The sequence below is a fragment of the Cryptomeria japonica genome, chromosome 5, assembly GCF_030272615.1.
Source record: "Cryptomeria japonica chromosome 5, Sugi_1.0, whole genome shotgun sequence".
Lineage (NCBI taxonomy): Eukaryota > Viridiplantae > Streptophyta > Pinopsida > Cupressales > Cupressaceae > Cryptomeria > Cryptomeria japonica.
This window is the reverse complement of record NC_081409.1, coordinates 901930205-901947840: the sequence shown is the minus strand read 5'-3', so window position 1 is coordinate 901947840 and position 17636 is coordinate 901930205. Positions and strand designations below refer to the sequence as shown.

General features: G+C 34.1%; 1 protein-coding gene across 1 annotated transcript in view; it reads right to left on the bottom strand.

The window, feature by feature from the left end:
• Positions 1–1722: 1722 nt before the first annotated feature.
• The window catches only part of LOC131876291 (ADP-ribosylation factor 1-like), a 42555-nt gene continuing 26641 nt past the window's right edge, over positions 1723–17636 (bottom strand). The window contains exon 2 of the mRNA XM_059221205.1: positions 1723–1998. Within this exon, the coding sequence (XP_059077188.1) occupies positions 1723–1998 (276 nt within the window). The remainder of the gene's footprint in view (positions 1999–17636) is intronic.

Here is a 17636-nt window from a genome sequence, read left to right as displayed (position 1 = left end):
TCCACCTTCATAGAGATGTCCTTCAACCTCAAAATAAAACATTCATTGTTGCTAAATTTGGAGTGAATCAAAAACCTGATTATCATGCAACAACACATATAATACTCAAAACAAAAATCAAGTTTATAATGTTCTTGGACCCCTCACCAACCTCTTCTTCCTCCCCCTCATCTTTCACAACATGAGAGTATGATCTTGTTGAGTAGCTTTGTGCCACCCAAGCTAAGATCGCCCATTAAGATGATTCAAACCTCACTCATATATGATGGAATGCTACAAAAAGCTTAAAAAATGATAGATATTCAAAATCCTAAAAGACCTAATGATGTGACTTCTTTGTTGGAATGTATGCATGCAACTTAAGCTAATATTATGTTCTCTACACATGAGTTACCTTCTTTAGAAATCCAAAATCCATTTGATCCCCTCATGATTATTGTCCTTATAAATGGTAGTTCCATAAGATGAGCTTTTTTTGCCAATGGAATTCAAATACAATGTAAATCTTATCTTATATACTTAAGCTATGGTTTATGGATCAAAACAAAAACCATTTTTAAACAAATAAAATTATAAATTAAATCGATAGAAAAATGTCAAAAAATCTTCAATTTACATTTTTTCAAATTTTTATAATTCATTTTGTATAATTCACAAAACATATTTGAAAAATAGGATATTATATCAAGCTTTGACTTGTTCACAATTGATAATGCATATCTTAAAATTCTATATTTCATCATCAAATTCATAGTTAAATAGAAATATCCATTACATTTATAAATATCTTTGTTTTTGTTTTAATTTTATATTTATATATTTATGTAAAATTTTAATTCTGATGAGGGTATATTGTGTTTTATAGGATCTTTTTTTTTTTTTAAATATTAAGTTTATAATTAATAATAATATTGACATGCTAAAAGATAAAAAGTTAACATTAACACATTCAAGCTATTTAACTCCACACTCTTCCTAATTTATCTTACATCTACAAATTAAAATTCCGTACCAACATTTATATTGTTGTAGATTTTCCTCATCTCTTTAGCACATATTAAATATTTATGCTCTTACAAAATGAATCAGCATCATTCAATGGTGTATCTATGGCAGAAATATCTTCACTGGAACTTACAGCCTCCACATTGTATCTGTCCATCACTAGTATTCAAGTAGAATCTTGGTGCCCTCCGTTAATTGTTTGTATTTAAAAACCTAAATCATTTATGTAAACTTATTATTAAACATAAAATTATGCAATTCAAGATACAACATGAAACAAAGTTTTTCTTAATACCAAGAATTTAGCTATTTACAGTAACGATAACTTGAAAAATATTAGGAAAATATAAGTGTGCTTTCCCACAGAACATTATCTTTATTCAGGAAAACTCATTATTTAAGACGTAAATATTTGCAACAAATTCAAGTTTGTTTTGCATCAACATTTCAGATCATATTTCCTGATACATCATCAAATTCTTATAATCTAAGAACTAACGAATTCAAATTTGTTTGTATGCTCTTTCTGAATTTGATTGCTAGAATGAGTCATGTGCTATTTCTGAATTTGATTGCGTAAGTGGTTATAGATCTTGATCTATCTTTGTGATCTATCATAGAATGATAAGATAAAATAAAGATAAAATCGATCAACATTACATAAACTTTTGAACAAAACCCACCTTCCTTGTATATTCATGTAAGCTTCAAACATGTCTACACATTATTAGAAAGCCAATCCAAGCCTTCATAGAGACCATCACCAGAAGTAGCACAGGAGCTCTGAACATGCCAATGGCGTTGAGTTAAAGAAGACATTTCAAGCTCCTCTGTGATCTCTAAAACACTCATTGCATTGGGAAAATCATTCTTGTTTGCAAACACAACAACAGCAGCATCTCTTAGCTCTTTCTCTTTCAGCAAATTGTGCAACACATCTTTTGCCTCACTAATACGCTCCCTGTCATCACTGTCTACAACAAAAATAATGCCCTTGGAATGCCCAATGTATTTACGACTTAGAAGAGTCGTTAGTAAAAGGGGTTTGATTAATTAATTAAATCTAAAAGGCACTATATGCATGATATGTTTAAAAAAAAAGGAGACACGGGTGTTGACCATTTTTTTAGTGTCTACATTTTTCCTCTGTTTGAGACAATGTGATTTTGAGCGTTGTTTCAGAGAAACTTGAAAAATAAAGTCATGCCCTAGCAAACCGAGGGATGGAGGTAGGATTTTTTCCCCTCTTTGAGACAATGTGATTTTGAGCGTTCTTTCAAAGAAAATTTAAAAATAAAGTCATGCCCGAGCAAACTGAGGGATGAAGGTAGGATGCCCCCTCGAGAGATTGTTTATGTATGAAAGAAATGAATGATCTCTCGAAAGAAGAGAAGAATGGTTAGTCAGAAGTGAAGAATATTCATTGATTGTAGAAAAGGGGTTGATTGATATCAAATGAAGAAATTCTTGATTGATCAGATAGAATAGATAGGATGATAATGATTGATTTGATGAATAGATAGAAGGGTTGATGGGATAGAAGAAATGTTAGCCAGAAGAAATGCAAGTGAGAAGTGAAGAATGATTAATGTGATGAAATCTTGCTTTCACAAATGCTAATAGTAGGTGAGAACCTTTTATTTGATATGAAAAATAGATGTGGTGCACCATGGCAATGAAGGCCAAGGCAATAATGCAATCCCTTTGCGTAAAATAGACATGTTGCAGACAAGGAATGAATCAAAACATCCTAAGACATTACTTGCCCCAGAATATTATGAAACACTCCACAAACAAAAAAATAAAAAACAAGAGATCATGAGCCATCCTCGCCACTCTAAATCACTTAGTGAAATCATCGAGCAACATAGGAACATGATCCAAGATAAATCAGTGAAAAATAAGATGCAGAAATCCAAACAAGTCAAACAACCATTCTAATCTAGTTGCCAAAATTGATAATGTTTTATTTTGATCATAGGACCATCATGCTGCCTAGTTTCAGGGAATGCAATACCCCATCTAGATAGGACACGGTCTGGTTTCAAGTATACCACACCCTGCATAAGACCCATGATAATGTTGATAAGGACAAATGATATTGATGTTGATTGATTAATAAGATAAAATGACTAATTTGAATATTTGGTTGATTGAAATGTTCATCTATTAATGCATGATTTGCTAAGAATAATGTTGTAACATGTTATCTGTTTGTTGTCTACACAAATGTTTGTCTATGTACGAAAGAGCCAATTTATTGACGGAATGAAAATGATTGTTTTTAGATTTTGATTGTTTCCCAATGTTTAGGGTTTTTGAACTTTTTAAATTTTTTGTGTATTTTTTTAGGACATTTTACGAATGTTTTTGGATTATGTCAAGACGTTTTTACAATTTTTTTGGATTATTTCAAGATGTTTTTTAATTTTTTATTGATTTTTTCAATACTGTTTTTTATTTTTATGAATTTTTTCAAGACTTTATTTGATTTTTAGTTTTTTTTTTTAGGGCTTTATTAGTAATTTGCCTCTAGTGTCTAGCAAGGCAAGGAATATGATGAATGGATAAAGAAGCTTGTTGAAATGTTGGTGGATAAAGGGAAGACAAAGGATATTTATTATGGTGATAGAGAAGATGCAATTTCCAAGGGCTATCATGCGATGGGATAAGGGTTGGCTATGACAATGTAAAGCAATGGCATGGCATGAGGAACATGTTAAGAGGTTTGTTAAACCATGTTTTGCATTTTGCATCCTTATGTCGGATCAAGATCAAGGGATGAAAAAGAGTGTATGGACAGTGATAGGATATGGATAAGGTAAGAAAGATAAAAAATAGATAAGGGATATGGACTAAAGGGTACGATAGGCTAAAGTATAGTGACAGAAGGTTGCAATAAGCCAAGGAATATGGATGAAAGGTTGTAATAAGCCAATGGATAAAGACCAAAAGTTGTGATAGACTGAAATTTGTGAACAAGATGCATGACGTTCATGAAGATCCTCAGCCTTGTCAAGATCAAAGGTGGAAAAGGGAATATGGACATGAGGGATGATAGGATAATGGAAGGTATGATAGGGATACGATCTAGGATAATGGAGGGTATGATAGGGTAATGAAAGGTAATAAGATATGATAGGATAATGAAGTACGATAGGATATGATAGCGTAAATAAAACCTGCCCCCAAGTATGGTATATAAGAAGTTCATGGATTATGTTGTTTTTTAGGTTTTCATCATGGTAATTGCCCAAGGCGCCTATTTAACAGATTTTCACCACAGGGCGAATTATTTTTATTTATTCTTTTCTTTCCTTTTTTCATTTTTTTCATTTTTCATTTTATTTCTTTTTTTTTGTATTTTTGGCTTTTTGGAAGAAAATGGACATTGATAGTGGATGGAAGAAGGACTCAAGCATCTTGTTGTTTGGATAAGAGCCTTGAAATATGGATCATGACTATTAAAAGCATACTCAAAGACGTTGGTAGGATAATGACATGGAAATGAGATGGAACTAAGGATTTATGCAAAGGATTAGATAGGATAGATGAAAGGATGGGAAATATGCATTGGATAACGGAGGGGGTGGAATATTTGGGATTTAGTTGAGGGAGATGTGGGAAAGATCAACATTGGCACACACCTTGAGGGGTGGTGGACTGGTGGAAAAAAAAATGGATCTCAGATTTTGAGATTTGGATGGAGGAAAGGCTGGGTATTTTGGGATATAATGACCCAAAATGGATGATGAAGGTGATGGAGGAATAGATTTGAAAGGTTTAGAATGAGGAATAGCAATTTTGGATACCAATTTTGATGCTTCTTTAGATTGTTGTGCTTCAAGGAGACACTTGGGAATCCACATTGTTTTTGACTTTTCATTCTTTTGTGGTTCTTTGGAACACATTTCTTGCACAAGGGATTTAGGAACCCATATAGATTTTGACTTTTCTTTTTGATAAATTGGCCTTTTGGAAATTTCTTTTCTTTTTTGGATCTTATTTTCCTTTGTTTTGACATGTTGATTAGATTGGACATGCTGATCCTTGAATACATGTGGATTGCTAGACTTATGACTTTTATGCTTGGCATGAAAATTGCTTGGAGGGGGAAAATAATGCATGGATGGTTACGATTGATATGAAATTATTTTGGATGGATGAAAGGTTCTCAAAGATGTGTTCCTTTGTTGAGTTTGAATAGGGGATGAATGGACATAAGGACCTAAAATGGATGGAAGGGACGAAGGGCTAGGTGCACGTTTGGATTTTGGAGGGATACCAACGTCTTGACGAATAGTACTGAGGCCATGACCATTAATATTTTCTTTGATATGGAGGGGTTCTTTCTTGTGAAGGTCTACCCCTTTTCGTTTATAAATATTTTGACCTGTAGGATACTCTTTGCTTTGGGAGGAAGAGGTGATTCCATTATGAGGTGGACATGATATAATGGGAATTATGAGATCATGAAGTATGTCGGACTGGACCAAAGTGGAAGAACCAATTGTGCATGTAGGGGGTTCATTAATATCTTGCACCAACATGTTTAAATCATTAGGGGGATCAAGATCGCTAGGGGGATAAGGATCATGAGAGGGACTAACATCAATGATAGGCTCTTCATGAGATGGAATGGGAGGATTAATGGGATCATCAAAAGAAATGAGATCTTGGAGTGTATATGGAGGATTAGGACATGGAAATGGAGGAACAAAGGAATCTTGTGGAGTATTTAAAGGAAGGATACCCAAGTCTTGTGGTGGACATAAAGCTGAAAGGATACTTTGATCTTGACAAGGAGGAAGATCAATGGATTCCTCTTTAAGGTTGCTTTTCTCTTGATTTTCAATGGGATGATTGGAAAGGATGGAAGGGATATATTGATCTTTCTCAAAGAGTGGAATGTCAATGGAATTTAAAAGGACATTATGGTCATGATGTGGAAGAGGATCATTTGGGATAGAATGGATTGGAATATATTGATCTTGCTCAGGGAATGGAGTGTCAATAGGAATTTAGATAGGATGGACATGAATAGGGGAATCATCCTAAGTGTCTAGTAAGATGGGATCTTGGTCAAAAATTGGATGGAATGATAAGGTTTTGAGATCTTGATCTTGATTTATTTTAGGAATCATTTCATCATGCTCTAGATTCTCCTCTTGACATGGGGTTGGACTTTTAATATGTGTGGGGGATTCTGGTAGGGAATTAATGTTTGGACATGAAGGAGATGGACTTTGAATGGGATCTTGTGGAATATGTGTGATGGGAAATGAAGCACATGGTGGCTCATGAATTGGATTAGGTTGGAATCAATTATGGATAGCTCTTTGGGGCTTTCATCCTTGGATGTATTGTTTGATGAGGTTGATATCGGAGGTGCTTGCAAAGCTTCAAAAGGTGTAGTAATAGATGCAACTAGAGAGTCAATTTGTTTATGAACTTGGATGATAAGTTGTTGCTAGACATGGGTACATGATTTTGATCTATCTCAGAAATATCACTTAGGACTCTCTTTAAGAGCTTTGTAAAAGAGCTACCTTTCTTTGGAGACACATTAGAATCCTTGTGAGGTTTTGACATGGTTGGGTTTGGATTTTTGATTTGTTTGAAAGGGAGTTGGTTTTATTTTGGTGTTACATTTTGATCTTGAATTTGGTGCTGGTTGAATTGAATTTGATTTGGGACTTGGTTGAATTGGTATGACATGTTTGAAATTTGGCCTGATGTGACTTGCAACTTTTGTTTTGAACTTTTGGTTGCAGTTGTTGATATTGATTTGTTGACTTATGTTGTTGTTGTCGATAATCCATAGTTGGTTGGACCAATCATTGACATGTATGTTTGGTTGAGCATATTGTTGAAATTGCGCCATTGATTGTGTTGGTTGGATATGTTGGACCATTGGTTGTTGGATAATTGGTTGATGTTGGATCATTGGTTATTTTTGGATCACTAGTTGTTGTTGGGTGATTGGTCATTGTTGGATCATTGTTTGAATATGTTGGACTTGTTGGACCATTGGTTGTTGATTCGAGATTTGCTTGAACGGAATTTGATCAAAGGAAATCTGATTTGGGATTTGGTTGAAATTTGTGTTTTTTTCTTGGAGTTGTTTCATCGTCTCTATTTGAGAGATGAGAGCTAGGATGTTTGATCATTCGATAAGAGCTCTTACATCAATTAGCTCAATGTTTGCATTTGGACCTGGAAATTTGTGAAACATTTTGGATATTTGTAATCTATTCTTCTCAATGTTTTTGACTTTTTGTTCCAAGATCTCTTTTTCTTGAGCTAGTTTCTCCTCTAGTTTCCGTATTTGGATACCTATTTCATCTTAAAATGTTTGACTAATATTGCCTTGATGCTGGGTTCGATATAATTGTGATTGCCTTTGATTAAAACTTTATTGCATTGTGTTATAAATTGGACTAATCAATAGTTGATATGTCAAACTTTGTTGTATTATAGGGGCTTTGTATCTTGTTTCAATAGACATGTCACTATGCAATGTTTTGGGGATTTTTGAATTTTTTAAATGATAATGATATGAAACTAAGTGCAATGATAATGCAACTTATGTTTTTGTTTTGTTTTTTTTGGAATTTTTGGAATGACAAGGGTATGCAACTAAGTGAAACCTAGATGATTGACAATGTAACTTATGTTTTGGACTTTTCAACATTTGGACAAACTTTAAAATTCAACCATAAATATGTGACCCTTAGGAAATTGAAATGAAGTCTATACCTTAAAAGGATGAAGGACAAAATGGCAATAGGACAAATTGACAACGTCTCACCTATATGCTTGGATACTAAGCTAGGTTTGATAAAATGATGTTGATGACAAAAGGACAAATGTTGGACAAGGTCAAGACTCCCTCACAATGACTTAGGATTTAATCTAAAGTTTTGATTTTTGAAGTTTGAAAAAACCTAATTTTGAGACTATTATGCAAGAAGCCAATGATAATGATAAAGACCTAAGGATATGGTATGGATAAACTAAGGATATGATATGGTATGAAAATGATCTAAGAATATGGTATGACCTAGGGACCAAGGATATGGGTGCAAATGTATGACAATGTCAAACTAAGACAAGACCTAGGTTTTGGGATACGCAATGATAAAGCCAATGTGATATGGATATATAAGGACAAATGACTTTGGAAAATGGAAAATGCAACCTAAGCCAAGACCTAATTTTTGGATAATGATAATGCAATGAAGACTTAAGAAAAATGACTCGAAACCTTAGTGAAAAGGAATTATGACAATGCAATGGACTAAATATGAAAGGTAATGTGAATGTCCTAAGACGTAGGTTTGAACTATGCAAGAGCTAAACCTAGGTGACATGAATTTGGAAACAAGGATATCTAATGTTTTGACAAGCCATGTTTATAAAATGTTCTCAAATGTTGGATGAATACTTGGAATACTTTGGGACAAAATTTTGACCTTTTTTTGAACTTTGTTTGCACACTTGTTTGCTTTTGATAACCAAGGTTGATTATGACTACTTTTGGAAAGTTGTTTTTGCCAATTTTTATGATGTTGATTATGTCCTTTGTTTGTGATTCACATTTAACAAGCACAAAAGACAAAATGTTTGTTTGACTTTTGCATGAAATAAAAACATTCAATCACAATCCTAAGGTTGAAGGACAATATTTGTTGAATCCCCTAGCTCAAAATGCCACATTCAATCGAATAGTTAGAAGCTTGGTAGCACTAGTTCCCCTCCACGACACTCACTTCTACAAGAAAACCAAGCTTCGAATTCCTTGGGTAATCACTTCCCAAGAAACTTAATATCTCTAATTGAGGGGCACGAGAAACTTACTATCTCTAATTGAGGGGCACATGAGGGGTATCTTTTGTTGGCATTAGGTTGTCATTGATGTCAACCAGTATAGTATGGAAACCTATATGGGAGATTGATATGTATTGTTGTCATTGATGTCAACCGGAAATGGTGCCATTTATGTCATCTAGTATAGAAGATTACTGGTACACAAGTTAGAGTTGGTTTGTGTTGATGACATAGGTATTGGAGACTGGTATGGTATGACAAGCGGTAAGCATGTGGTTGACAAGTAAGGAAGAAGGATCCAATGAAGAAGTGTCAACTGGTATGTTGTTGGATGTTTGTGTGTGGAACAATAGGACTCCCATTGGATGAAGAGAAGACTGACAGTGAGTGTACCCAACTGGATCATATGTGCCTAATTGAAGATGTATATGCTCAATGTCAGCTAAGGCATATCAGTTCAATACCAGAAGCAGAATGAGATGACAAGGATCTACTCCCACTGGTAAGTGGAGCTTATCCCCCAACATGCATGGAATGCATTATAACTCTTCGAGATAGGTTTGTTAAGAAGTTAAAGGCATGAGATTGAAGGCTTACACCGGATGAACTGGTGAAACACAAGGATGTATCAGGTGCATGAAATTAGAGATATTCATTGGATCAGCTAGAGTTGGCAAGTTGAGCCACTGGGACAGAGAAGAAAGAGTAAAGAAGAGAAGGATTTGTCACTTTGACAAACCAGTTAAGATGATGTCTGGACTGATGAAGAAGAAGGCAAGGTTGAATAGCTACAGACAGATAATGCATATGGAATGCAGATGGAGATAGTTGAATATTGATGACATGGTGTCATCAAGGTGGTTACTGATTGGCATGTCTGTTAACCAGCAAAGGTGTTCCACCAGTAGAGCTGCCAAGTGCAGGCTTGAAGATTAACTGATAAGACAAGATATACTGGTAGGTTTAAAGAGTCGGTAGGCAAAGATGGACCAATAGTATGAAGCATACACCGGTTGTGTATTATTGGTCGGTGACTAAGTCTGGCCGACATAGTGAGCTGAGGTGCATGCCAATAGAGATGCCATGTGGAGTCCAAGTGTCAAACCAATGGATTGTGCATTGTCGGTAAGGTAGGTGGTGATTGGTCGACATTAATATCGATGGCATAAATCACGGGTCGAAAGAGAAGGGTGTAGCTCGAGATAGATCAGATCTCAAAGATCAGATTTGGTGGCTTCATGATCGATGGAGAGTATTTAGGTACTAATCAGGGTAGGTGAATCTAACCACGTGATTGCTTCATGGTGATTGACAAGTGCAGACTGACAAAGTTTTCGTGTTTGCTAAATATAGCAAACATGTTTTGGAAGCAGAGTTATTGGTGGTGATGGGTGATCGAATGTAGGTTGACTTGCTCTGAGATGAGATCTGATCCGATTTGTTTTTTCCTCATGACTAATGAATCAACCCTAGCGCACCAGAGATTTGAATGTCGGTCATGGTGAGAAAACTTAGGTATAAATATGTCGACTCAAGACCGAAGAGGATTGATGATGTTGCAAGCCGGATGTTGAAAGATAGAGAGTGAAAGAGCAATAGAGATCCAACCAGTCAGCGAGTTCATTAAAGATCAAGGTGACTGAGTGCTTGAGAGATAACTGATTAGGAGAGTGCAATCGATAGACTATCATTTAGCCTGACAGTGGTGTAAACTGGTGGTGGTTGAACTAGAAAAGGAATCAGAGAAGAGTGAGCTTGCAGAGAAGAGACAGATAAGATCATAGTGGGGTTTAAATCGGCAAGTGGAATAACTAGCAAGTTGAGAATCGACAATGATTAGAGAGAAGAGTATCAATAGAAAAGAAGCAGAGGTTGAATTGGTAAGGTTGCAGCAGAGTGAAGGTGAGTAGAAAACCGATAGAGAACTAAATAGAGGTGAATCGGTGGAGAGACATGTGTGAGAGTTACAAAGCTCATTTGTAACAAGGGTATCACTTTTGTATTGATATATGACATTGTAATCACTGAGTTGGAGCTTCGTGCAGGGGTTGGTGCTCCTTGGCTTGGTGCCCTAAAGAAGGGGTGGTTCTCCTTGGGTTGGTGCCCTAAATGTTGTAACCATTATTTTACTGTGAGGCTGGATGGAAAGCAAATTTATGTTAATTTGTCCCAAATGAAAAGAATTAGTCCAAACTAGTGAATTAAACCTCCTAATTATACTAAATTGAGATGCAGATTTGGGCTCAAAAGTATGATGGTAGACACAAAACCTGCACAAAACAATGTCAAAATATGCCTCCTAGTTCCTGCATGCAATCAAGAACTCATAAAAAAAACATTAGAAATGTTAGCAGGATTGTTAGATTCATGTTAGGTTCACCAGAAAATGCAACTAGGAAATCTGAATAAAGCATCAAAAGATTAACATTAGGCAATCGCAAACCTAATTGCAAATGAAATCAACTCCTATCACATTCAATGAAAGAATTGAAGATTAGATGTAAGCAAAAAGATGCAAACCAAACAAAATCTCCTTCAATTGACCTCCATTGTTTCTCTTTCTCCTTCAAGTTAGCAAATTAGCAAGTTGAAAATATCAAGAAGATGTTAATAATAAAAAATTATTAAATATCTTCATTCGAAAAGATAAATAGAAGAATTAAAAATAAATAAATTATCCTCTAACAAAAAGCAAATTTTTGAAGATGCATACCTCATTTTTTAATTTAAAAATTAAGATTAATGAGATATTGCCAAAAAGATTGATTAAAGATATTAGTTTTCAAATTTGAAAATTAAGAGGATTTATGAGAAGATTTAATAATTAAAAATTATTAAATATCTCCACATAAGAGGATAAAACGGAAGAATAATAAATTAAGAAAAACAAGAAATAAAGATGAACTAATAAATAAAATTTATATAATTATCTTTATTTTGGAGGAAGATAAATATGAAAATTAATAAAAATGATTTATTAATTTATTACTCATATTTATGAATTAGTTAATTAAATAAAATGAATTTATTTAATTAATGGACAAAGGGGACAAATAAATAAAATATTAAATTTATTTATTTAGGACTTAGAAGAGTTGTTAGTAAAAGGGGTTTGATTAATTAATTAAACCTAAGAGGCACTATGTGCATGATATGTTAAAAAAAAATAGGAGACACAGGTGTTGACCATTTTTTAGTGTCTTTATAAATCCTCTAACGTTCTAAACGAGCCTTGTCTTCTTTTTATTTTCTCTGTTACTAGTCCTACACTCTCTCTCTCCTTGATTGTGTGGGTCTGCAAGAACATTCTTTCCTCGCTTATTTTATGCTCATTTCTACATTTTCCCTTCATATTTCACTTTCTTCCTTTCTCAAAACCTTTCCACTTCTCACTGTTGCAGAACTCTAATTCTATTTCTCTCTATTCAATCTATACTTTGGCTTTTATTTTCCTTCACAGTGTATGAAAGGGTACAAATGTTTAATGTAGCCAATGACTTGGATTCAATCCTAAATATGCATTGAAAATTGCTACATTAAAAAACATCTAAGAACTAAGAGATGCATTAAGCTTGAACACAAATAGGACAAGTGCCCAAGTACTTTGAAAACAAAGTACAAATATAACTAAAAAATTGAATCAATCCAAAACTTCAACAAAAATCATCTAGAAAAACAAAACATAAGTTGGGTAGCTAGTTTACCCAGATGCTTCAACATCAGATTATTTTGGTGTATCTATTCATTAGAGATCTAACTTGACATTTAATTACATCAAATCTAACAAAACCTTATATTTGAGAAAGAATGCATGTAATTTTTGTATTTCTTAAAGTCTGAAGAATTGACATATTCGTGGTATGTTATATCTCCTAACATGAAATATTGTTAAAGAATTTTTGTCACATACAATTTAATTTATAATATATTTTTAAATTTCAATATTTAATTCGTATTTAGAATTATTATTGATTCCATCATGTATCATATGATGAGTTCAAATGTTGCTACTTACAATTGTTGTCTTTTGTAGGTTCACACTTTTTTACATTCAATATGCATGTGGGGGTTCATTTTTACTGGGGCTAACATTATTAATCCTATGTGGAGGTCATATATCTATCAACTTGAGAGAAGAAAAACAATAGAATAGTTATGTATTGTGTTGTTCTCTTTTCCGCATTAACTTTAGCTTGTCAAAATTTTATGGTGAATTTGGTTTCTTGGGTGGAATGCTACCATTGGAACCTATCATGAGTCTTGAAAAGACCTATCCTAGTTCATGGGCATCATTTTGGACAAGGATGTAAACCACTTATAGACCCTAATTAATTTTTATGAGTTTATCTTTACTGTTCTCTAAGTATAGCTAATGAGGTCTACATGGGATTGATAATATCACTTATAGGTGGAGATTTAGGCTATCATTGGAATCATTTAGTTTAGATCAACTTGCAACCCTATTCTCTTACTTGGGTGTACAAGAATGTTCCTCTAGTTATGGCAATAAAAAAAATACAAATAAGAAGGTTTTTGAACTTATCATTGTTTGTGATATAAGGGTTTCATCACCCTACAAATAAAAAACCATCCATATCTTTAATCTTTACTATTCATATATTATATCTATTTATTTATGTTTTTCTCCAAAATAAAATGATATATTTTCTTATATTAGTTATCTTAATGGGATGATAAATGATTATTTGTTACATAGAATTGATATCATAAGTAAATATTGTATGCCACAATGAAATTTTTTATTAATTATTTTTTGCACCCATATGTACATAGCATGGTTAAGGTTTGAGTAGAATAAGATTTTTATTCTAAACAAGAAAAATAATATAATAAAAAAAAAAAAAAACTAAATGACACTAATTATCATTCATTTACATAGGTTACAATATAATTTTGATCTTTATTTTATTGATGCTTTCCCCTTACAAAAACTAAAAACCAAACCCTTTACAAAGAAAACCAAATTTCCTCACATAAATCTAGAGTTAGACCATGAAAACATGGTTTGATGGGAATACAAGACTAACAATGCCACTATCATCACCATCTATATCCTCCAATCTTAAAAGCTCTAACCCAAGGTCAAAGAACACATCGCCGAACATTGAAAATCCAATCATGAAGATTTATTATTAAATCACCCAACAACTCGAGACCAAAAATCCACATGCAAAAAACAAGAAATGATCCATAAAATACACTACAAAATTATCAACGGCTTCAAGAAAATGATCACCTCTAACAACTCCAACATGGTAATGGTAACCACCATAATTGAATCTGTGTATTTCTAAGCATAAATAATTATTTTAGGGCTTTTCCTATCAGGTACAAGGCCAATCAATCCATAAATGAAACCTTAATTACTTTAAGCCATTTTACAGTGAAAATTAGTCAAATCACCAAAACTACACTCAAAACCTCTCAAGAAGTGATTTTGAATTTAATAAAAAAAAAATATGCATATCCTTTCACAAGCCCAATCTTCGTTTCTCGAATCCGTCAACGGACAGGGAAAGAAGGTCTTTTACCAGCGATATTTTGCATGAGCTGATTCTTTGGCATGTGCTGTGGTTCCAACCGTAGGATCTGCTCTCGATCTGGAAATGGAACTGCGACTACTGGGTATGGACCTGCTTCTGCCTCCTATGCTACTAGGTATAGTAATAGGGAACCTCCCTCTCCTTAGAGAAGCAGTTGGGTTGGGGTGGGGGGAATTAGAGATAGATATGGGAGTTCGGTCGAGGGAACAACCTTTGGAATCAATAGCAATAGAAGTTGGATCTGCCTGGGGTAGAAGACTGAAGTTGACTGAGACCAGCAAGCGACTAAGGATTCAAATCCCAGTAGCGACCCCCCTACCTGGGCGAAAACGGGCGGCCCGGGTAGGATACAAGTACCTTGGAATGAATTCAATATTAAACTCAAGCAAAAAAAATTCATAAAAGGAAAAAATTCTAGGTGAATGGAGAGAACTTTATTCTTTGCAAAATATAAGCAAAGAAGTGGAGTTATAAGATTAGAAAACTATATGAATTCTAGTTGAATTATATTATCCTAATAATAACAAATAAATTAAGGCTTTTGAAATAGAAAGTTTTAGCAAGTTTATGAGAAAAGGTGTTACAGAGAGCGAGGAACTATTATCTTGACAAGTTTACATATAATCATCAATAAGTGGCCTCTATAAAGGATCATGTGCCTTTTAGAGCAAAGACCCTCATATTTCAATTAAGGACTAGCTCACATCATCTTGGTATGAAATGGACAAGTTAGTAGATGCCAAAAAAGGGAATAGGAGAGAGTGTGAATTTTGCGCAATTGAAGTAGTTTAATCTAAAAAGCATTTTAATTTAGAGTGCAAAGCTTACGATTGGTAGGATTAAGTTGCTATCTACCTTTTGAATCCTATAACGTGGTTCCAACATCCTTGGAAAGTGTCCCGAGGCACTTAGGGTGTATTGGCAAAATATTTTGTAATATTTATTTTCACTATTGTTTGTAATACATTCCAAAGGGATGATAGGTTTGACTAGTAGTGTTAAAGGTGGGTTGTGAACACAATTATTTTATATTATATTTCCCACATGTGGATTCCTAGAATACAATAATCAATGACTTAGAAAGTGGACAAATGAGAAACCTTTTGGATTCTCCAAGTGGGGGCTTGGAAGAGGCAACAAGTGTCTCTTGGTAAAGGTAGGTTGTGTGTTGGAAAAATGGTATCTCAACCTTGCATTTACATGAGGTTAATATTTATAGTAAGTATTCATTTGAGAATGAAATGGTGTGAAATTCTCCCCAAAGCTTTGGATTGGATAGATAAGTATGCCAGTATATTTTGTTGCAAGATCATAGCTAGTTTTGAGGATATTAAAGTTTTCATTTTTGGAAGGTTCAATGAAAGGTTTAAATTTTATTTTAAGGATTTTAGACCCCCTTAAATGCCTTGAAAATTGGTCATAACTAGTGCAGTGGGTTACGAGGTGATAAATAACTTCATGAGCTTTTCGGCACTTCAAACAGTTTGTCAATTGGACACCTAGTTCACAAATTATGGTCTTAGGAAGTTTGGACTTCTGAAATAGGAAATATATAATGCATAAGACACATAAATGAGTTGTAAAAGGGAGGGACACATGTTGATGTGTTTTTTTACATGTTATAGGGCATCTAGATTGGAGATAAGGTTGGGTCTACTTTATTGGGTGGTTTTAGCCCATGGTTTTGTAATACCATTTGACAGTTTCATGTATTGTATCTCCTATAGATGAGGTCCATGAGATAGAGGTTGTGTGTGAGAGTCTTATGGATATTGAATCTCTGATTAGTGGTACTCCTATGAAGATCTTGATTAGTGGTACTCCTATGAAGATCTTACTCTGCAAGTATATTGTAATTTTTTGTTGATTGCTGAATAATAAATTGAGCTTCTTTTGGAGTGTGGGGTTTTTCTCTCGAAAGAGTTTTCCCCGTGTAAATGATTGTGTTGTGGTATGCATGCTATTGTGTTTATTTCTATTAAGTTTCTATAACTGTTGTAACAATCTATAAAAACAAATTACAATATCCTCCTCTCAAGGTCAATGTAGGAAGTTGTTCTACTACTAAACTTCCTTACAAGTTGTATTAGACCCCGATCACCTTTGGTTTCAATTGTAGGTTGTTGGGTTTTTTGAACTAATCTAGATTTGAGTGGGAGCTTGTGCAGAAGATACTTTTTGATCTTGTTGTGGGAATTTTCAGATGACAAGTTTTTTAGGGAGAATAAAGGTGGAGAAATTTAATGGAAGTAATTTTGAGATTTGGAAGCTGAAGATGGAAGGTTTGCTAATAGATTGAGATTTGTGGGATGTTGTTGATGCAAATGTCTCAAGACCCCCAGATCCTTCTACGGTTGATCAATATGATGTTATGGATTGTAAATCCAAGGGTCTAATAAGACTATGCTTATCATACTCTGTTCTAATCAATGTCCATGAAGAGAACTCTGCTAAGAAGTTATGGACTAAGCTTTGTGAGATGTATCAAGCCAAATCTTTAATGAATCGGATTTTATTGAGGAAGAAATTGTATTCCTTGAGAATGGAAGAGGGTGGATGAGTTATAGACCACCTAGAAGCATTTAATATGTTTGTGGCTCAATTGGTATCTGTTAGTGTTAAGATGGATGAAGAGGATAAATGTCATATGTTGCTTTTCTCTTTGCCCGATTTGTGGGATTGTCTTGTTATTGCTATTAGTAGTACTTTTGTTGTTTTAAAGTCTGAAGATGTGGTGGGTGCCCTACTTGGTGAAGAGATGTGGAGGAAGGTATCTATCAGTTCAAAGGAAGCCCTAACTGTTCATGGAAGACCTAAGGAAAAAGGCAAGAAGAATGAGAAGTGCAATAAGTCCAAATTCAGAGGAAGATAGAAAACTTCTAGAAAGTCCAAAGTCATTTGCTGAAATTACAGTAAATCAGATCACATCTGTAAGGACTGCAAAAAAGAAAAGAAGAAGAAAAAGAAGAAGTTTGATTTTGATTTTGAGCCCAAGAAGGAATATGGTGATGCATTCATTGCAACTTTAGTTACTCATGCAGGTAATGATGCATGGTTAATTGACTCAGGTGCGTCTTTTCATATAACTTCCAATAGAGATTGGTTTTCTGAATATGAAAAATTTAATGGAGGTAAGTGTACTTGGGTGATGATTCACATTTAGATATTGTTGGTCGTGGTAAAGCTAGGATCAAGTTTCCTAATGGTAGAATAAAAAGGATTGGCGGTGTGTTGCAT